Genomic DNA, 21,839 nt, shown 5'->3' on the forward strand with positions numbered 1-21,839 from the left:
CCCATAAAGTAGAGATAATGATGGAATCCACCTCATCGGGTTATGTGGATTAAATGTGGAAATGCATGGGGGAGGGGTACTTAGCACAGTGCGTGGCACTCAACAAAGGCTCAAATCACAATCTTTAGGGGCTCCTGGGTGGCTCAGTGGATTAAGCCTCTGCCTTCGGCTCAGGTCATGATCTCAGGGTCCTGGGATCGAGTCCCGCATCAGGCTCTCTCTGCTCAGCGGGGAGCCTGCTTCCCGCTCTCTCTCTCTCTGCCTGCCTCTCCATCTACTTGTGATCTCTCTCTCTGTCAAATAAATAAATAAATAAAATCTTTAAAAAAAAAACACAATCTTTACTATTATAATGCTAGGACATCCGTTTAATGCTTACAGTTCTGTGTATAGCATTTGTCATCTTCATTGCTCAGATAAAGACACTGAGACTCGGAGAAGCTGTGAGAGCTGCTCACAGTAGGGGACCCAGGCAGGATTTGAACTGACCATTTCAGGTTCTAGGTTTATTGGCTGTCTTCCATATTGTCCATCTCCCCCTGGGATGCCACCCTCCCCCAGGCCCCCGATTTGGTCTTCAGGAAATCCAAATCCCATTCAAGAAACCCACAGCACTCCTCCAATGTGCCCAGCCCAAAGACATTGCAGGAGCTCTAAAGAACCCAGGGGAGGTCCGAGATACTGCCCCGCCCTAGCAAAGCTAGCAATCCTGCCCAGGAAGGAGGACTCACATGAAACTGAGAGAAAAGGCAAGATGGGATGTGGTCACAGCATGGCCCAGAGGACACAGCCAAAATATTCCCATTACCTGCTCTACCACCTTCCCCTGGGTCACTCACACCACAAACAAAAAGGAAGACGTTTTCTAAAGCATTCCCAAGCCGCCTGTTTTATAATCTGTCTTCCAATTCTCCTGAGTATCAGCCTATCATTTCCAATATCCTTTTGGATTAAAAAAAAAAAAAATCAAGGCCCTTGTCTGCTCCTGATTTTCAAACGCTTCTCCTTTTCCCTGGGGCTTCTTAAAAATGAACCATAAAGAGCCCATGGTCCTATTTCCAAGTATCTTTTGCTCTAGGGATATCCTTTCAAGGAAAGCGTTGACAAAAATGGTGGGGGTGAGGAGCAGGCGAAAGAAGTGATCGTGAGAAGCTAGCAGGGGTCTCACTCTGAAGGGAACATGTCTGACTCAGGTGAACTCAGGATGAGCCATAAACTGAGGAACACAAGGAGGGGCCAGACCCCATATCCAGCAGATACCAAAACCAGTCTGAATCCACCTGGCTGTCCTCTGCCCCACTCCTATAACAGCACATTTGTTGATCATGGAGAGCCCAAGCTAGCTCTCCCGGGGGTTCAGTTGGTTCCATGATCTTTTTGTCCACCTGTTGAGTGCTTTTGTGGTAAGCAAATTCCCTCCTTTTTCCTGGGGAGGGTTAGGAACCCACTGAGCCTTCTTCATCCCGCAGCCTTGAGGCATTTAGTGCCTCCTCCTTTGAGATTCATGTCTAGTTTGATAGCTAGATGGAGCACCCTTCTTGTCTCCCCATCAGTGTAGCTCTGACTCTCCCCTTATCCTGTGGGGAGACCCCGGACACTGCAGAGCACACCCCAGGATGGTAAATGTCATCCTCACCCCATCTTGCTGGGAACTCGTCTTCCAGGTGACATTTACAGAGCTAACTCAGGCCCCGAGAGCCCACAGGCAGATAAGAACACCAGATGGAACCCCAAAGAGAAGTGTCAACGTTCTCTCTTCTGCCTCTCTTGAAAATGGCCTGAGCCTCTTAGGATGGAGCGCCGGTTGCCACGGCAACGGGGAGGAGGTACTATCATCTCAGAAGATCCACGCAAGAATAAACTTTGCTCCTTTAAACTGGACCAGGCAGCTCACCTCTTCCCACCAGGATGTGCAAACAGATAGTTTTTGGCTCCTGACACTGCCTGCCACTCAGCTCAAGAGTTCCAGGGGAATTCTGACACGGGTCACATTTCCAGAAGGTGGGGCGGGGCAGGGGGAGGCACAGGTTTCTCTTTATCCCTAAAGAAGCCCCTGGAGAAACCAGGGTGTCCCCCAGATGCAAGGTTCCACAGCTGCAACTCTGTCATCAGTAAGCTGCATCCTGCTGTGCACTCATGAACCCCACCACACCTGTTGGATTTTTTAGTAGAATTTCACATAATATCAAACTAACAACTTCATTTTCTTGTAAATATTTTTTCAATTTATCTTTTTTCAACATAATAAGTGCATGCTTTAATTCCCATCCCTTGTTTCCCCCATCCCTGCATCCCCCCATAACCAACAGTTTGTCTCCCATAGCCAAGAGTCTGTTTCTTGGTTTCTCTCTCTCTCTTTCCCCCTTGCTTGTTTTGTTTCTTAAATATTATGTATGAGTGAGAGCATATGGCATTTGTCTTTTTCTGACTTATTTCACTTAGCGTTATATACTCTAGCTTTATCCCTGTTGTTGCAAATGGCAAGCCCTCATTCTTTTTGGTGGCTGAGTAATATTCCATTGTATATAGATACACCACATCTTTTTTATCCATTCATCAGCTGATGGACATGGGCTTTTTCCATATTTGGGCTATTGTAAATAATGCTGGTAGTAACAGAGCAGTGCATATATCCTTTTGAATTAGAGTTTTGTATTTGGGGTGTAAATACCCAGTAGTGCAATTCCTGGATCGTAAGGTAGTTCTAGTTTTAATTTTTTGAGGAATGTCCATATTGTTCTCCACAGTGGCTGTGCCAGTTTGCCTTCCCACCAATAGTGCACCAGGGTTCCTTTTCTTCCACACCCTCACCAACATCTGTTTTATCCAGTGTTTCTGGTTTTAGCCATTCTGACTGGTGTGGGATGGTATCTCATTGTAGTTTTGATTTGCAGTTCCCTGATCATGAGGGACGGTGGGCACGTTTTCGTGTGTCTGTTGGCCATCTAGATGTCTTCTTTGGAGAAATGTTTGCTCATGCCTTCTGCCCATTTTAATCGGATTATTTGTTTTTGGGGTGTCAAACTGTATCAGTTCTTTATGTAGTTTGGAGACTAACCCTTTACTGGATACATCATTTGTAAGTATCTTCTCCCATTCAGAAGTTGCTTTTTAGTTGTACCGATTGTTTCCCTCATAGAAGCTTACAACATTCACAGTGGGCACCCACTACATCTGGCTAGTTCGAAAACACATTCATCACCCTAAAATATCCCCCACCCATTAAGCAGTTACTCCCCGTCTTCCCCTTCTGCAGCTACTGGCAGCCACGAATCTTCTTTCTGTCTTTATGGATTTACCTATTCTGGTTATTTTCTATAAATGGAGTTGTACAATATCTGTCTTTGGGTTCCAGCTTATCCCACTCAGCATGATGTTTTTGTGGTTTATCCACACTGTGGTGCATGCCAGTATTCCATTCCTCTTCATGGCTGAATACTATTCCATCATAGGAATACAGCAGTTTGCTTACCCATTCATCTGGATTTGCATGGTTTCCATCTTTTGGTGGCTGTGAATTGTGCTTCTGTGAACATGAGTGTACAGGGCTTTGTTGGAGTCTCTCTTTCCAATTTGGGGGGAACCAGACCTCTCTGGACCTCATTCTTTCTTATACTGTCCCAATGCCTGTGGTCAGGGGGTTCTAGAGTTAGTGACAGGTGGGCTTCTTTACCGTGTTACCTAAACTAGTCATACAGACCTCACGACCACCAGTAACAGCACTGGCGTCACCTCACTGCCTGACCACATCTGCCACACCTCCAGAAGAAGGGCTGGGGGGAAAGATTCAGTCTGCCCTCAAGCCATGTTATTGACCAAACTATGTGCCTGCATCATGGCATCCAGGGAGCTCCTCTCCGACAGCTGTCCCCTGAGGAAGCAGCTCCCTGTCCAATCCCGGCAGAAAATTCCATTTTGACTCATCAAAGCAGCCATCCTCACCAGGAGTGGGGGGTGCTCCCTGAATTCAGTGGGAGGCATGGTATAGCATTGGAGAGCTCCGTTTGGTATGTCCCAGAAAGAATGTGCCTTTCAACAATTCCCCACAGCCACCACATTCTCCTGCCCCCTGGAATCGCCTTCAGAGGCAATGAGGTGGACCCCTTACCCACTTTCTTGACACTGTTCCAAGTGCTTCATCCACATTCCCGCCTAACACCCTCTGGGGGAAATGTTGATTCATCTGATAAGGAAAGTGAGGCTCAGAGAGGGGAAGTGACTTACCCAAGGTCAACCAGCTAGAAAGTGGTGAAGCTGAGATGCGCACCCAGCGCTGTGTGATTCAAAAACCCGCAAGCAGAATCTAAAAATCCACCTGCATTCACGCTCACCCCAACTTGCCCTTGGGAAGGTTGGGCCTTCCCCACATCCAGCTGAACAATGATCCCATCACTGTGCTGGGGTCGCTGTGGGGTCCTTTTACCCTCCCTGGCATGGCCAGCAGTGGTTAATGTCTGGCTCAGTCCCCAAGGGACATTGCTGGATCAGGATCATTGCCATGGAAGACTAGAGTTCAGTGTTTACAGGGTCTTACCTCTGTGTTGCCCCCCAGGGGCTGCCTTAATGTGTCCCCACTGGATAAGGCATGGACAGGTGTATTAGCCTGGGTCTGGACTATCTGGACTATCTGGACTATCCCAGACCCTTAGATAGGGATTCAAGTGCAAGTAGCTTATTTGGGAGATGGTCCAAGGAAGCATTATTTAGGGACAGTGAAGAGAGGAAATAGGGACATTAAGGAATGTCTTAGTCTGTTGTGGCTGCTCTAACGAAATACCATAGATTAGGATGTTTACAAAGATTCTCTCACTGTTCCAGAGGCTGGAAGTCCAAGGTCAAGGTGCAGTCAAGTTTGCTTTCTCCTGAGGCCTCTTTCTTTGGCCTCTCTCCATGGCTGTCTTCCTGCTGCATTCTCACATGGTCTTTCCTCTGTACACATGAACCCTGTCTCTTGCTCATCTTATAAGGACTTCAGTCCTACTGGATTAAGACCACACTCTTATGACCACATTTAATCTTAGCAACCCCCATAAAAGCCCCATCTACAAATACGGTCACCTTGGGGATTAGGGCTTCAACATATGAATTTGGTTGGGGGAAGGGGGCACAAGTCAGTCCATAACAATAAACTAGCTGTTGTGGGCAACTAGGACTCCATCCTGCTTGAGGTCCTCTGAGAGACTGAGTGGGACACACCTGAGCCATTCCACTTGAGGTCAAGGTAGCTAACCACCAACTCTTACCTGGCATGGGTAAAGGATTCTCCTTGTGCATCAACCCCTTGCCACCTCCCAGCTGTCCTTAAAGCAGACCAACCATTTTCCCTTGGCCAGAGAAATCAGGGGCCTGCAGTATAAAGCCACCAGTATGCCTGGGCATGGAAGCTGTCAAGGGGATATCTACCATAGGGGATCATTCATTCCCCCATCACGCACCCACTGCACAATCCCACCCAGCAGAGTCCACGTTGGGCCCAACAGACCTCCCCAGTCCGAGAAGCTTCCACCCGCTATGGGCCAGCCTGGCCTAGTCCAGGGCAGAGACAAGCCACTTTGCAAGTAGAAGTCAGATCAAGGAGCTAATGGAAGTAAATATGAGTGACCCAAGTACTCTTTGAGATCAAGAAAAAGCAGAGCAAGTGCCAGACGCTGTACCAGGAACTGAGAACTGAAAATCACAAGAATAAGAACATCACAGGAATAACTATCAATCGCTATTGTTTTCAGGATCTTTTCAGTTTCAGGTAGCAGAATCGAGTCCACAGCTATACTGGTTTCAGGCACAGCTGGATCCAGGTGTCCAAACAATACCACCAGGCATCTGTCTTTCCCTAGCAGTCTGCAGAAGCAGGGAAGAGCCCACCAGGAACTGCCAGATCCCCTGCCAACTGACTCTTTGTCTTGTTTGCCTTCTCTGCCTTCCTGTCAGCCAAGACGTGGACACCGATCCATGGCCAGGCCTGAGTTGGAATCTCACTTCTGCCTCTCACTCACCATGTGACTTTGGGCAAGAAACACCACCTTTCTGGGCCTCAGTAAATTCTGTATAAACATCACCTCTTTTGGAGGGTTTTTGGGAGAATTCAGTGACCTGAGTGTGGAAAATCACACAGCCCCCTCACTGGCTCGGGAATTTCTGGCTCTCTCTTTCTCTCTCTGTTGGGAGGGCCACCAGAGACTCTCCAAGGAGCTTCTGACTCCCGGGAGGTCATTAGAAGGGGGTCTTCAGGACTCCACAGACCCCAGCACTGTCTGCCAAGCAGATAACTAACAAGTCCTGTCCACAGATGTCTTTGTCTTTTTTCCTGTGTGTGAACGTGCTGTTGAATGGACCAAACACAGGCCAGCTTCGAGCCCACCCTACATTCGTGATTGCTTCCTTTATCATCCCCAGGACCTGAGTGTATCCTAGACTTTGTGGAGTCCACCAGCTGTTTCCTTTCAGGAAGAGTCTGATGGGACTGGCAAGGTTTGGGGGCCCACTGCTCTCCCCCAACGTCTTCATACACAGTGCCCAGAGCAATGCTCGGAAACAAGGAGGCCCTGCCCAAGGTCAAGGGAGACTTCCCTTGTTCTGTGTGTGCCTGCCTCTGCCTCTGCCTGAGCCTCTGCCTGGGGGGCCTCTCCTTTGTCTCCAGCATGTGTGTGCCCTGTGGGCACGCCTGTGTGAGCTGAGTCCTGGTCCTGCATACCCCCCCCCCACCCCTTGCTTCTTTGTCTTGGCTTTTGTGTCCAGACAACAGAGAAGGGGGGCAGAGTGTGTGCTGCTGTCATCCCTCCCGTCTGCAAACAGACCCGCTCCAGACGCCCCGCACCTGCTCCCCAGCCCTCCCAGCTGCCCCAGCAGGTGCTGTAGCCTGCCAGCCACTCACGGCTCCTGCCAGAGAAAGGCACAGACCTCATCCAGCCACCTCCCCCATCCTCCCTGCCCTCCCTGCCATCCCACCTCAGCTTTTTCCCTTCATGGGCAGAGCCAGACAAGCCCCATGGAAGACTTTACAAGGACCCCGACACCTGAGAGGAGCCGTAGCCCTCACCCCCAGATCGGAGGCACCCCCAGCCCCATCGGTGTATCCTCTTGAACATTCCACCAAGTCATCCTCCTCTACCTAATGCCACAGCCATCTCTGCCTCCATCATCCCCTCCTGGGATGTCCAGCCTCCACAGCAGACATTTCCAATCTTGAACTGCAAACCTGGCCTCATCACTCCCCCATCCACAGCCGTTGGCACCCCACAGGTCTCAGGAGGCAAAGCAAGATCTCTGCCTTTACCCGCAATGTCCCGCCTGGGCTGGCCCCCGCTGACATTCCGAGTTCATCCCTCACCAAGCTCCTGCTCCAGCCCCACACGTCCCAGCCGAGCCCAGCCCTGCCCGGCCTCATCGTCTCCAGGAAACCTTCTCTGACCTCCCGGTGAAAGTCAGGCCCATTAGTTACACACACTTTCTGACTGACACCTACCACTCTCCTTCGATGCTAATTTCAATTTGGGATTACATGGATTCCTTCGTCTGTTGTACACACACACGTTCCACAACCAATCTGGGAGATTCCTCATGGGAGAAAAATGTCTCTGTGTGCTCGCCATGGCATCACCAGGGGCTTGACATAGGGCCTGACCCAGGAGGGACCTGAGTGTATGTGTGCTCAAATAACTAAACCTTAAACCCTCAAACCCTGCAGTTCTGACTAACCATTTCACAGACCGGCAGAGACCCAAGCAAGAACAGTGACTTACCCAAAGGCTCTATTCCAGTGGGGACAAGCTAATGGTGTAATCGCTGTGTCCCCATGCTCCCCAGCTCCTTCTACCTTCCAGAGGTCACCCTCTCCTTCGCAAGCGAGCTTGCATCCTGAAATGCTTGCAGAAATACACCCCCCCTTTCAGAGACTCATCTACCTTTTGCGAGCAGTGATGGTGTCTTTACTTCTTGCTCCAAACACCTGCACCTGTCACCTTGAGCACTTCTACCTGTTTCCTCGCCATTCCTGTAGCTTTGGGTCCTCTCCCCAGACACCAATGCACTCCTGACCCCACTGTGCTTGCTTCCCATAGCAGAAGCCACACAAGAGACTTGGGGAAGACACTAAGGAAGGTCAGAGCAAATGATAACACTTACTGCGCCTTTCCTGTGTTGCCCATTCTGGACTTTATGCTATAAAAACAGAAGTTAGGGGGCACCTGGGTGGCTGAGTCCAATTCTTGGTTTTGGCTCCAGCTGTGATCTGGGGGTCCTGGGATGGAGCCTCACATCAGACTCCTCACTCAGTGGGGAGTCTGCTTGAGGATTCTATCTCTCCTTCTACCCCTGCTCCTCCCCCCAACTCCCTCTCTCTTATATAAATAGATAGAATCTTTTCTAAAAATTAACAATAAAATAAAAACAATAGCCTACTAGCCCGATGGCGCCACCTATGGATATCATTGCCATTTTACAGACAAGGAAAACTGAGGCTGAAGAAATACAGCTAGAGGGTCTCTGAAACAAAAGGCAATCCCAACAATCTAGATCCAGATTCTGGCCTCATAAAGCCTCCCTCCCGACCCTGGTCCCGTTACAGCTTCCTAGGTTCTCATGATCCTCTGCCCTGGCCAGCAGTTCCCATACGATCCTCCCTACCTCCCGTGGCTCCCGTCTATTCCAGACTTTCCCACCCACGCATGGCCCTGCCAGCCAGTCTGCAGAACAGCACATTCTTTATTTATGAGATGCATCTGGGCTTTCTGCAGATCAGCTGGGAATGCCGAGGTGCCTGCAGACAGGAGCTGGGAGATTCTGGAGGCCAAAAGTCCTCCAGAAGGCAGGCAGGGGCTGGACCCTTGGGCACCAGGCTCTAGCTGGGGAGCCCAGGTGGCCTGCAGAGCAGAGAGAGAGACTGGGGACAAAGTGATCTGTCCTTGGGATCCCTTATGCATCCTGGCCTGCTGTAGGCGAGCAGCAAAGAGCCCTGGGGGATGGAGAGGTGGGAATAAAGTAGGCACTTATATTGGCTCAGTGTCTCCTCAAATCCACAAAAAACCCACCAAGGTAGGGACACCTGTGTCTACTTTACAGGGAAGAAAACTGAGTTTTACAAAAAGTAAGCAAGCTCTTTCTGAATGTATAACTTTGTTTTGTGCCCTCTTCACCACCACCGCCCCCCCCCCCCCCGCCCCAAAAAAGAGGAAGTTAAGGTAGTTTACACAGCTCAGCATAGCCAGGAACCTAAATGTAAAATAAGATAGAAAAATGAGTCCCAGAGAAAGGAATATGGAATCTGGGATTAAGTTCCTCTTCCAAATGCCTGTCACACGGTTCTATCTAGTTGCTAATAATCCAGCAGACTGTCCCTCGGTTCCGAGCTCCCCGGTAGCCTAGGTAGAAAGAGAATGCAATTAATTTTGTGAATGTCCCAGGTCTACAAGGTAAAAACAAACTAGAAGAATAAAGACATGACCGTGGCTGATACTGCGAACAGAAAAGGAGTATCAGGATGGCTAATCTAATATCAGATCCTTAATTTCCCAGAAAGTGCGTCCGGGTCTCGATTCCACTGCCCCGAGGCAGAGCAAGGGTCTTCGGACAGACAAGGGCGGGGCGGTGGGGGAGTGCTTCTCACATTCTACCACCAGGTGGCAGTGCGGCGCAGGTCTCAGGAAGAGAGTTCTCCGGAGGGAGACTGGGATGTGCTCCCCAGTGACCTGGCGGGTGGGAGGGGCCTGAGACCCCAGCGGGTGGGCCTGAGGTTTTGGTTGAATCTCAACGAAGAAATCCATGTCTTGCAAGGCTGCACTGCTTCTCCGCAGGGGGACAGAGGAAGGGCCCTTGACATGGAGTCCTGGGTTGGAATCCCAGCTCTGCGATTCTTCACACCAGCTTGGGGTCATCAACTTGCATTTCCCAACTCTGTCTTCTCATCTGCGCAAGAGGGTGAATCATGCTAGGGGGAGAGGAGCCTGAGCCCGGGATCAAGAAAGATGGTGGCCACTAAAGCCTACCGAGGCCAGAGGGTTGAGGGGCCCTGAACTTCTGAACCAAAACAGGCAAGGAAAAAAATGAACCACCGTCCCAGAGAGAAAACCCACCAAAGCTCCCAGCTGGAGATGAGCAGGGGATGTGGTGAGGTCCTCTTTGTTTCCTCAGATGGGTTTGGAGAAGTAAAAGAGCTCAGGACCTTTCCAAGTGTAAGCTTGGAGGTAGGGAGTCATCCTAGAATGACTTAAGCCAAAAAGAAAAAGAAGAGGCAGGGGGAGAGTGGTATTTAGTCCCTGTGATAAAAGGCAGAGGGGACGTCTGTGTAATAGGACAGTTAGACTCGTCCCCACCATTTCTCAGACCTGCTTTCCCCCTACACTGATTTTGTCCTTAGTCTGGCTTTGGTGGCAAGTTCTAAGTCTCCATTCCAGAACTTAACAAGACCAGCACCAGACAGTTCCCACCAACGTTTCAGAGCTGGTTCTCATTGGCTCTCATTGGGTCACGTGCCTGTCCCTGGCCCAGTCACAGTGCATGGTGACCATTATTGGCCAGGCCAGGGCTGTGTTCTGGCCTGTGGGATCCCTGTGGGCCAAACCCATTCAGTTCCGAAAGAAGGATTCTTTTATTTTAAGATTTTATTTACTTATTTGACAGAGATCACAAGTAGGGAGAGGCAGGCAGAGAGAGAGGAGGAAGCAGGCTCCTTGTGGAGCAGAGCCCGACGTGGGGCTCGATCCCAGGATCCCGGGATCATGACCTGGGATCACGATGAAGGCAGAGGCTTAACCCACTGAGCCACCCAGGCGCCCCTAAAGAAGGATTCTTTAAACTCAGCGCTCCTCCCAGAAGCTGCTGAAGGTCCCCAGAGGGTGCAAAGGGCAGATTGCCACCTCTGGGAGGAAGCTGTCACGACCCGTGGGCCTGCCTCCTCTAGCTCTGTTGTCAGAAGATTCAGGAGCTCGCAACAGGGAAAGGAAGGGCCTCCCAAGGAAAGGAAAGGCCGCCCACCTCATGATATTTCCCCTCCATTAATCCTGTAATTAAGGCCCCTGTAAACAGAGGCCTCAGGAAGTAGGGACAGGCGGGTGCACCGCCCCACCCAGCAGGCGAGCTGGCAGGTGCAGGACTCCAACCCCGGGGCCAGGTGGGGGAGGGGTGGGGAATGGGCAGGGAGGGGTGGTGGTGCAGGGGGTGGGAGGTTTGGGGGTGTAGGGTGTGGGGGTGGTGTGGGCCTGCCCCAGCCACTGGAGCTCTGCCCTAATGGATGTGTGAGGGCCTGGCTCTGTGTCCAGCAAGCTCAGGAGATGCTTTTTTTTCTCCTTTCTACAAAGGGCTGTGGCAGGGACTTGGTCACTGTCATGGCACTGCCCTGGTCCTTGTTGGGGATGAATAGGTGTGCAGGGAAAAACACGTCCCTCTCTCCCCACTCCGTGCCCTCCTCTGGCAAACAAACCCAACATGAGTGAGGTCTTCACCTTGTCACCCTCTTCCGTTCTAGGTTGTCCCTTTCCTCTCTGGTCGACAGTTTCTACCAATGTGTGGTCACAGCGTCTTCGCTCCTGGGGGGAGTGACTCAGTGTAACAGTAGAGAAAGGATCATGTGGATGAGAGAAGGAACTGGACAGATGGGGCCATGGGGATAGAGAGGGCATGAGTGGAGGATGAAAAGAGCCTCCTGGGGCGCCTGGGTGGCTCAGTCAGGTGAGCGGCTGCCTTCGGCCAGGGTCATGGCCTCAGAGTCCTGGGATCGAGCCTCGGGTCAGGCTCCCCGCTCGGTGGGAGCCTGCTGCTCCCCCTGCTTGTGCTCCCTATCTCTCTCTCTCACCCTCGCTCTATCTCAAATGAATAAATAAAATCTTTAAAAAATAAATAAATAAATAGAGCCTCCCCTGCCAAGAGCACCCCCCCACACACACACCAAAGATCACCTTGGCTGATCCACTTGGGATCCAGGACTCAGCCCCAAATGTTTGCAACTCCAAATGCATAGTCACCCTCTGTGCCATGCCCACTCCCAGGAGCAATAATGTGGATCGTGTTTTCTGTGTGGTCCTGGACCAGTCCCCTCCCCTCTCTGGGCCTAGAGGATGTGGGTTTGGGGCCCGCAGTTCCGGACGCTGGGGTCAGTCCTGCTGGCTGGGTGCAGTGTTCTGGATGATGGGTGCTCCTGCCTGCCAGCGCTTCTGGCCAAATCGCATCAATAATTCAAGTTCCCTTGCCTTTATAACCTAGGAGAATTGGTCTCCTGCCAAGATAGGAAAAATAATTTCATGTTCTCTTTCCTCCCCTCCTACGAGTATCCCTGACAAATTGTTTCATTATTGCCTGTCACTCCAGCTGCCATCGCACATCTGGGGTACCATTTTTTATGGTTACCAGCCTCACTCTTGGCTTTGACTCTGGTTCTGAATAGGGCTGCCATCAAATTCTAATGAGCCTCCCCCATTCATTCATTCATTCATTCAGCAATTATTGCCTGCTCTGTCCCCCAGGAATGCAAGACTTTTCTATGATAGGTTAGAAGCTCTCCCAGTTATTCATACTAAAGTGTGAGTTGTGAATTTCTCAACTCTATTAAGAGAGGACAGGAGCTTAGCAACTTACTGTTTAGATAACTTACTGTGCTCACTAACTCTTTCAGCTTCCCCCAAACCTTACACAGTCCACAGTGAGCTCAACCCTCTCATAGGCTGGATGGTTTTGGGCAAGTTGCTTGACCTCTCTGAGCCTAGGACTCTCAAGATTCTGATGAGTTTTAAAGGAATTATAATGATGTCAAGGAGTTAACTGTCACATTTAAATTACATGACATGAGAAAGGAACCAACATCAGATGTGCCATCAATATTATCATTAATCATGAGAAAGGCATGCCCAAGATGAGGGGACTGGAGGTTGAGACTGGAGATATTAAAGCCAAAGGACAGAGAGATAGAATAATGCCAATGATTTCCACCATTACTGACAGCTTACATGGTATGTGTTCTGGGGATAGGCAAGTGTGATATGCCATTTCACTTCTCAAAAGGGAAGAGGTAGGTCTTGTGTGTCCCCAGTTAGCAGAGGAGGAAACTGAGATCACAACCTGGTAAGCCCAGATTGCAAACCCGGGGCTGTGATGACTGCTTCCCCAGAGTACAGTGCCTGCCCAGGTCAGACAGCTGCCTCTCCGTGGTGGGTACAGCTGTAGGGTTACAATCCCCCTCACCAACCACCACATCCAGTGCCTTCCAGGGTCTCAGTGTTCAGGGTGAGGACGCATCAGGTTGGAAGATGGTTGCCAGGCCCAGCCCCCATCCAAGGCCTTAGCAAAATGTCATAATCCACAGAGACCAACTTCACCATCCTCTCTGTAAAATTTCCACTCCTATATCTTCCTAATGCCCATTCCCTAAGACTGAGACCACTTCCCAGACAGCACTCCTACACCGTACACCCACAGCAGTACTCACTTCTTCCACAGTCCATTTCTTAAAGCCCTGGTGAACAGCAGGACCCAGACATACGTGAACTAATTCATACTAGGCTGTGATTGGCTATCATGGCTAACTTTAGCATGTCTCACCTGTGCTCCTCAGCTCACTCATCATGCAAGATGGGTTCACCAAGAAAAAAAAGAATAAAGAATAATAAGAATAATAGTAATAGTTGTGTGGTCAAATTAGTTTGGGGAACTCTGAATACTCCATTCGTCCATCCAGGGAGTCACAGGAAACACAATAAACTATGGCTGGTTTCAAGAAGGCCTGAAGACTAGACACCAACAATGCCCAAGATTTTTGGACATAATTTTTTTTTCAAGGAACAACGTAACAATACCTGCAAAACGGTCTTTGATAAATCTTAACTGAAGAACCATGGAGTTATGGGGGTAAAATTTGTGTCCCCCAACTGAATTAAAATTCCTCGAAGGAAGGGATTTTTGTCTGTTTCATTCCCTGTTAGATCCTCAGAACCTATAACTGAGTGGTATATTGTAGACATTTGGTACATGTTTGTTGAGTGAATGAATGAATGAATGAATGGAGTTTAGTAGGAGAATATCAGCAAGTCTGTGTTCATAATCCAGGCTTTGCCTTATACACTGTATGTCCTTAGGCAAGTCCTTATCCATCCTGGGGTTTCTTTTTCCCAGCAAACCTGAAGAAAGGAGGAGACTCCATTATACACTCTTACTGGGGGCAACAGCGCCCCCAGGAGGTGAAAATTGGCTTTCAGGGAGGAAAAAAATAAACCTTAATTCTTTTTATGTCTAAAGCACAGATACACAGAGAGGCCATACACAGATACACATTATATTAAAATTGTAATATAATTTTGTATTAAATCGTGATATTGTTTGTAATATAATTTTGTATTAAATCGTAATATAAAATTGTATTAAAATTTCATGGCGGGGGGTGACCATCAGGAAAAGAGTGTCTAAAAAGACTTCTGGAGCGAGGAGGACAATAATTAAGAAAAGGTTGTGAAACACTAGATTTGATCTAGAAGGTTCCTTCCAAGTCTGAACCTTTGACTCCAGGTGAGGGGCTGTTGGTGGAAACTATCTGAGGGAACAGAGAACAGCAAGAACCAAAAAACCTCAGCATGGGGGGAATAAACCTGGTATTGTGGACAGACATGCTTCACCCCCAAAATTCATGTGTTGTAGTCCCAACTCCCAGTACCTCAGAAGTAACCCAACTGGGGGAAAAGGTCTTGACAGAGGTGATTAAGTTAGGCTGTCGTGGTGTGGCACCAACCCAGTAGGACTGGGTCCTTACCGGAAAAGGAAGGGCCACCAGGGGTGCACACGTGCGCAGAGGGACGGTCACATGAAGACAGAGTGGAGGCTGCCATCCTCAAGCCAATTAGAGAGGCCTCACCAGAAACCAATTGATCTTGGACTTGAGCCTCCAGGACTGTAAGACATCCATATCTGTTGCTTAAGTGCCCCAGTCTGTGGTGTTTTGTTTGGGCAAAGAGCAGGCAAATGCCCTTGAAACGTTCAGAGAAGACTTCACCAGTGGAACCTGAGGTCAGAGAGGCCACAGGAGAGGCAAGTCATGGTCAGCCTTGGAGAAAACTACAAAAGTGTTGCTGTGGTTTGAATTGGTTTTGTTTTGTTTTGTTTTCCCTTGGGAGTGGGATGGGGAAAGCATCCTAGGGTTTCGAGCCAGGGGGTGACAAGATCCACCTTCTGTATTCAACAGGACCAACCACTCTGGCTGCCGGGGCAAAGAACAAGGATGCTTGTGGGCAAAGGTAGGAGCAAAGGGGATGGATAATAGTAAGTGATTGGATTCTGGTACCTTTGGAAAGTACCAGCCTCAGGCTTTGCCGATGGATTGGATTACTACCGAGTGAGAGATAAAGAGAAATGTTATGGATTCTTCCTCGTTTTCGGCCTGAAGAGCTGGAGAGTTGGAGTTTCCATGTTCATGGGTTTGGTTTAGATGTGCATTAGACATCCATGTGTCTAGACATCCCTGGACATTCAGGGATCAAGTTCAGAGAAGATATGGTTGTAGAGGTAAGCACCAAGGAGAGGCTGCCTCTCCCCTACCCCTCTCCCGTCATCTGCCCCTCTCCCAGCCTGACAGCCAGCATGCCTCCCCTGGTATCATGGGATACTGTGACCCACTGGAGACTCAGCCTACTTCCCCATCCAGCCTGGTGAGAAAAAGGACTTTGAGTCCCTTGTGTACCACTTCCCAGGACCTGGTGCACAGGAGGGGTTAAGAATTACTCCAGAGCAAATGCTCCCAAACACATCCTTCCCCCTTCCTGAGCCAGATATGGTTATCTTTTCCAGCAGGCCTGCTCGACCCCACCCTGTCCGGTCTCTGTCCTACTTACTGATGGCAGAGGAAGACTGCGTGGAAAAAGAGCCAAAAGGCTTATGAAGTTAAGGCAATCTACATAATAAAGAATCAGGAGTGGGGAGAGAGCCCGAGGTAAAACCGGATCTCCAGCTCAAGCTGCCTGCGAGTGGAATGGGGGTTTCTGTCTCAGTTTTTAAGACCTCCTCTGGGGCTCCTTTAGAGGGTAGACGACGTCAATTGAGAGACTCCAGGGTAGTGTGTGAGAGCGAACTGTGGGTAAAAACAAAAGGAACATGAGAAATTTTGCCAGGGGAGAGAACTGGTTCCCTTTGCACATGCTTTAAAAAAAAAGACTAGGGCACTTGGGAGGCTCAGTCAGTTAAGTGTCTGCCATGGGCTCAGGTCAAGATCTCAGGGTCGAGAGATCAAGCCCCACATCTGGATCCTTGCTCATCAGGGAGTCTGCTTCTCCCTCCACCCCTCCCCCATGCTCGCTCGCTCACGCTCTCACATGCTTTCTCTCACACATAAATAATAAATAAAATTGTTTAAAAATATAGGTATATGTATGCATATGTAAGTGCACCTAGTAACAGTATCAAAATTCTGGAACAAAGAAAAAAATCAGGAAGCAAAAATGCATAAAACTAAAGGGGGAAAAAAAAACAGATAAATCCAGATTATAGTAGGAGATACTAACAACCCTCTCTCAGTGATGGATAAAAATCTGAGTTTTTAAAAAATCAACAAAAATGTAGAAAAATCTAACACGCACTTGCCAAAAACACTAACCAACCTCAACTCGACCTAATTGACGTGGACAGACCCTCCACAGGACAACTGCCAAATTTAAGCAGTTTTCAAGTGTGCAACAAACATAGACCATGTGGTGGGCTGTAAAATTTAAGTCTGGGCTCATTTTAGAGTGTTGAAATCTTATATTGTTCCAATTTTCATCTATGTGCTGCCGAAGTAAGCACGAGTGTTGAAATCGGACTTGAGAACAAATCCGTAACAATCTTGAAAATCCCCCAAAATAACATATCATGAAAGAACCCATGGGCCTACGAAGAACTCACAAGGGAAACCAGGAACTATCGGACTGAATGATTCAAATTTGGGGGAAGCGGCTGAAGTTGTGCTCATAGGGAAACTGAGAGCTCTAGAGGACTCTGCCGGGAGAGAAAAGCAGCACCCACATCAAAGACCCAAGGGTGTACCCTTACAAGCGAGAAAAATTAAGAATAAAATAAACCCAAAGCAAACAGAAGCAAGGAAATGGTGACGAGTAAGACAGAGTGAAGTAGGACACAGAGAAACAATGGAGCAAATCGACAAAGCAGAAAAAATCAGTTCCTTGAGAGGCCTGATGAAATCAAAATGCACAAGCTAGCACTAGACCTCTTTTATTACTTTTTGTTTTTCGTGCTGACTGTGCATGAACTGGCTCACAGGGGCCACGGGGGGGGGGAGGCAGAGGAGTGGGCACGGAAGACCCTCTGCAGCTCCTCCTTCCAGACAGGCTCCCCTCTGCTCCTAGGCACCACGCCGGTCCCCCTGCTCACTGCTGGATCCTGCGGACACTCTGCACCTGGAAAGTCTGCGCGTGAGAGCCCCACTCTCGGAAGTGCTTGTAGTCGCCTGAGTGGTGATCGCACTCCAGCACATACTGAAAGCCTCGGTAGCTGGGAAACTGGGAGCAAACCCAGCTGGGGAAGGGAAGAGCAGACCATTACCCTCGAGAGGCACCCCCAAGGTGAGCACACAGGGATGAAGGGACTGGTGCTGCAGACACATTCCAGCCATCCCAGCCTTCCTTCGCTGACCGGAATGTGCCCTGCTCTCCTCCTACACCCGCCCCACAACCTGGCCTGTGATCATGCTGTTCCCTCTGACAAGAACACCGTTCCAGCCATGTTTTGCCCAGCCCCTGACCAAGCTGTATTTATCCTCTTGTTCTGAGGACTGGTTCTCCAAATCAGGCCACACTCCTCCTGGTCCTCTGTAGCTCTCATATAATTAGACAATTATCAGATTGTTTATAAAATGTCAGCCTCCCGTGACAGCTGGGTGAGCTCCTGGGTGTAGGGATGCATGTGTGTCTGGTTCATTGGGCCCTCTGGTGCACAGTGCAATGCCCCTGGCCAGCAGGGCTAATACATACTAAAAGAAGGAAAGGAGGGAGGAAGGGAGGAAGGGAGGAATCATTCTTTCCCTCCTCCCTTAGCCAGAAGCCCTTCCCTGTACATTGATCAGGACTGGACAATAATTGGTGTCTCACTTTCTGAGCTTCCATTTCCCCCTGTACAAGGGAAGTGGACTCAAGAATCACAAGAGGTTAAAAAATAATAATAATAATAATAAAATAAATCACAAGAGGTCCTACTGTGGAACAACAAGATTCTCTGATGGTTAAAAAACAAAGGGGAGCACATGAGTGGCTCAGTGGGTTAAGCGTCTGCCTTCAGCTCAGGTCATGATCCCAGCGTCCCAGGATGGAGACCCGTGTTGGGCTCCCTGCTCTGCAGGGAGTCTGCATCTCCCTCTCCTCTCCACTCTTGCTTTCTCACTCTCTCTGTCATTCTCTCTGTCTCTCCCTCTCAAATAAGTAAATAAAACCTTTAAAAACAAACAAGCCAAAAAACAACCACCACCCATAAAACAAAAAGCCACCTCTCACCTTCACTCCTGCCAGGAGCCAAAGGGCACCTAGAGGCCGGTTGCAATGGCCCCCCCTAAGGAAAGCCCTCACATCTCACATTCACCCGCCAACCACTGGGGGACAGGGTGGGAAGAGTCAGTCCCGTCTGGGCTTAAAGCTGGATTTAATCACCTCCCTTCTGGTGGTCTTGGAGCAAAATGCCTGAGCCACACCTATTTCTCTAGGGCTGGGCATCTGTTCCCTCCACCCCTCCACCTCTCAGGTAATGTGGGAATATGCTCACTCTGCAACGAGCACATGACCAGTCCTAGCCAATCAGACCACTCCCTTCCTGCACAATGACAATTGGTTCAGGGTTGAGCACATGACCAAAGTTGGGCCAATGAGAACCTTTCCTAGAACCTTTGCGGGAATCAGTGAGACAGAGGCATTCTCTTGCCGTGGGGTTGGCTGGAGTAAGGATGAAGCTGCACCGTCGCCTTTGCTTGGGAAGAGATTGCCTGCGAATATAATGACGATGAGGCAGACAGAGCAAGAGGGGGAGAAAGAAAGAACCCTACCTGTAGCACCTGGATCCAGCTGTTCCTGAAGCTGGTAACAAGGATCAATAAATATTCTCTGGGCATAGTGTCAGTTTGATATGGGAGTCTGCTATTTGTTGTCCCACAAATTCTGCCTGAGACCTCTCTGTGCCTCAGTGTCCTCCTCTGGAATGTGGGTATCAGAGCCCCAAAATCCCCAGCACACAATTTTCACAGCCTCTCCTTCCCTGTCAGGCAGAGCCTTGGATTCACTTACGCCCCTGAGTGCACGTGGAAAGACCCCACTTCATTGCCATCCCAGCCCATGGCCTGGAGGGAGGGGTAGTCATCACTCAGCTCGCCTTTCCTGCCCAGAAAGTTCTCTTGCTCGAAGATGGTCAGCCTCGAGTCACGGTGGTTCTGTAGGCAGAGGAAATGGTCAAACCTCCAGGCACCCAGCTGAGAACCCAGGTGCCTCTCCAGACACCCCTGCCCTTGTCCCCCCAAATCAGCCTTCCTTACATTTTGAAAGGGTAATAAGGCAACAAAACCTTACAAAAGGTGTGCGCCATTTGCCTGTGCACAGAGAAAATAACTATGGGACAAATAAGCGCGGGGATGTTCATCCCAGCCTTGAAGATGACAACTGAAAAGATAAGGGAGGAAGAGAGGAAGGGAATCAAGCCCAATCAAGCCCAAAAGTCCCCAAATGGGGGATCGGGTGGTTAACTGAGCTAAGAAGAGGATTATTGTGATCTGGGTTCAAATTCTGACTCCACACATACCAGCTGGGACATGTCACATAGTGTTTCTCAGCTGTTTCCATACCCATAAAATGAAACTAACCGCCTCTACTTGTCAAGATCGTTTGGAGGACAAAGTGAAATCAGAAGCTGTAAACTGCATGAAATCAGGGATAGCATGGTCACAGTCACGGTCCACCGTGGGTCCCTGTATCAGCACAATGCCCGAGCCATTGTGGAATACAGGAGCAAATGAACTTGCTCACAATTTGAAATACTGGGGAGCTATGAACAATGATGCTGTCAATGAGATTTAATCACCCAGGAGAATGACTGTGATCAATTTGCCCTGTGAGAAAAGCTGATTTCTAAGCCTGCATTTCTTTTAATTCCATTTTTGTAACAAAGTTGCAAATGTGCCCAAATACATAGGAATAGGCATATAGGTGGATAGATACAGACACAGATGTGAATACCAGTTGGTGAAGGCAGAATCTGTGAATAAAAACAAGACCAAAGGAAGTCTCCAGCATTGTTAACACTGTGCTTCTGGGGGCACCTGGGTGGCTCAGTGGGTTAAAGCCTCTGCCTTCAGCTCAGGTCATGATCCCAGGATCCTGGGATCGAGCCCCACATCGTGCTCTCTGCTCAGCAGGGAGCCTGCTTCCCTTCCTCTCTCTCTGCCTGCCTCTCTGCCTACTTGTGATCTCTGTCAAATAAATAAATAAAATCTTAAAAAAAAAAATACTGTGCTTCTGTTCAGTCATGTGGGTATAAGTGACTTTTCTTACTCTGTCATATTGGGTTTCTTTCTGAACTTTGGGTGATAAATCTATGTGCCTTGTATGATTTTTAAATTTGAAGAAAAAAAATACATCTTTTTAGCCTCAGCTCTTTCATCTGTAAGACAGAGCTAGGTGGGCATTCCCACCTCCATGCATACTCCATAAGCAGTCGCTAGAGTATAAAATCAGGAACACTGATAAGGAATCAGGAAGAAAATAAAACCTTCCTCCCCATCTTGTCCTGCCAACCCTGGCACTCAGCTTCTCCTGGTATCCCCGAGTCATGAAAAGAGGGATGTGAAGCATGAAGGGTCTCATATCATAACCAAAGTCGTGAAGGTCACGATGTGTGTGGTGATCTGGTCCAGATGCCACCCATTCTTCTTCCCCATGATGTGGTCCCATTTCAAGAAGAGACCAAGGCTCAGAGAGAGGAGGGAGGGATGCCAAGTCACAGAGACTGAAGAAGTAACATGAGAATTTGAACTCTGGTTTAGTCAGTTCCCAAACCCCACTGGGACGAGGTGGTGGCAGGACTCACGGCACAGGCCACTGGTCGGAAGGAGGTGAGCCTATCTGCGGGGTAAGCGGTGTTGCCACTCCAGGCATCCCAGCATGGGTACTCGCCCCGCTCCAGCACGTACTGCTGCCCTTGGAAGCCAGCATGCTCAAAGCCTACCCACCTGTGGATAGAGGGTAGAGAGTGCAAGAGGTAAGAGACCCCCTCATCCTGAGTTCTAGACCAATGGTTATCATTTGGGAGTTACCATTTGGGAGGCATTTAACCAATGTCTAGAGACATTTTTAGTTGTCACACTGAGAGGAGGGAGGAGCCTGTACCCCTGTACCCCTACGCTGGAGGGTAGAGCTTCAAGCCACAGCTGAAGCATGGAGAAGGTCCTCAACAGCAGAGTGCCCACCACTCTTGCTGTCATCTGGCCCCTTTTGGTGTCATCCTGTGGGACAAGGGACACAGGAGGCTGCCACTATGATGACCTTGCATTTGCTGACTACTTAAGTAACAAACTGTCTTATGTAAGTAATAAACCTGAGCTTATTTTCTCCTTCCACGCAGACTCTGTCAGTTTGCTGGACATATCCCTGGACAAGTCACTGCTCCCATCTAATCCCTAATTCCTCACCTGTAAAAGCAGAAGTGAAAAGAGTTTTTTCTCCCAGATGTGAGGTGCGTAAATACCACCCAAGAGGACCTTAGTGGCACTCACATGCATAATATAAAGTGACTCCAAATCACATAGAGAGAACATTGTTCTCCTTCCAATCTACTTCCCAAACTTCTAGAAACTTCTAACCAGTATGGTAGCCACTGGCCACATAAAGCTAATTAAATTTAAAACGTAT

At 49.2% G+C, this 21,839-nt stretch overlaps 1 protein-coding gene across 3 annotated transcripts in view; it reads right to left on the reverse strand.

The window, feature by feature from the left end:
• Positions 1-17,193: 17,193 nt before the first annotated feature.
• The window catches only part of CRYBA4 (crystallin beta A4), a 31,014-nt gene continuing 26,368 nt past the window's right edge, over positions 17,194-21,839 (reverse strand). For all 3 annotated transcript variants that reach the window (XM_047697488.1, XM_047697489.1, XM_047697490.1), the window contains 3 exons: positions 21,019-21,160; positions 19,227-19,369; positions 17,194-17,475 (listed from right to left, as the gene is read on the reverse strand). In XM_047697488.1, coding sequence (XP_047553444.1) covers positions 17,328-17,475; positions 19,227-19,369; positions 21,019-21,160 — 433 coding nt within the window. In that variant the 3' untranslated portion in view covers positions 17,194-17,327. The remainder of the gene's footprint in view (positions 17,476-19,226; positions 19,370-21,018; positions 21,161-21,839) is intronic.

This window comes from Lutra lutra, chromosome 12 (genome assembly GCF_902655055.1).
Source record: "Lutra lutra chromosome 12, mLutLut1.2, whole genome shotgun sequence".
NCBI lineage: Eukaryota > Metazoa > Chordata > Mammalia > Carnivora > Mustelidae > Lutra > Lutra lutra.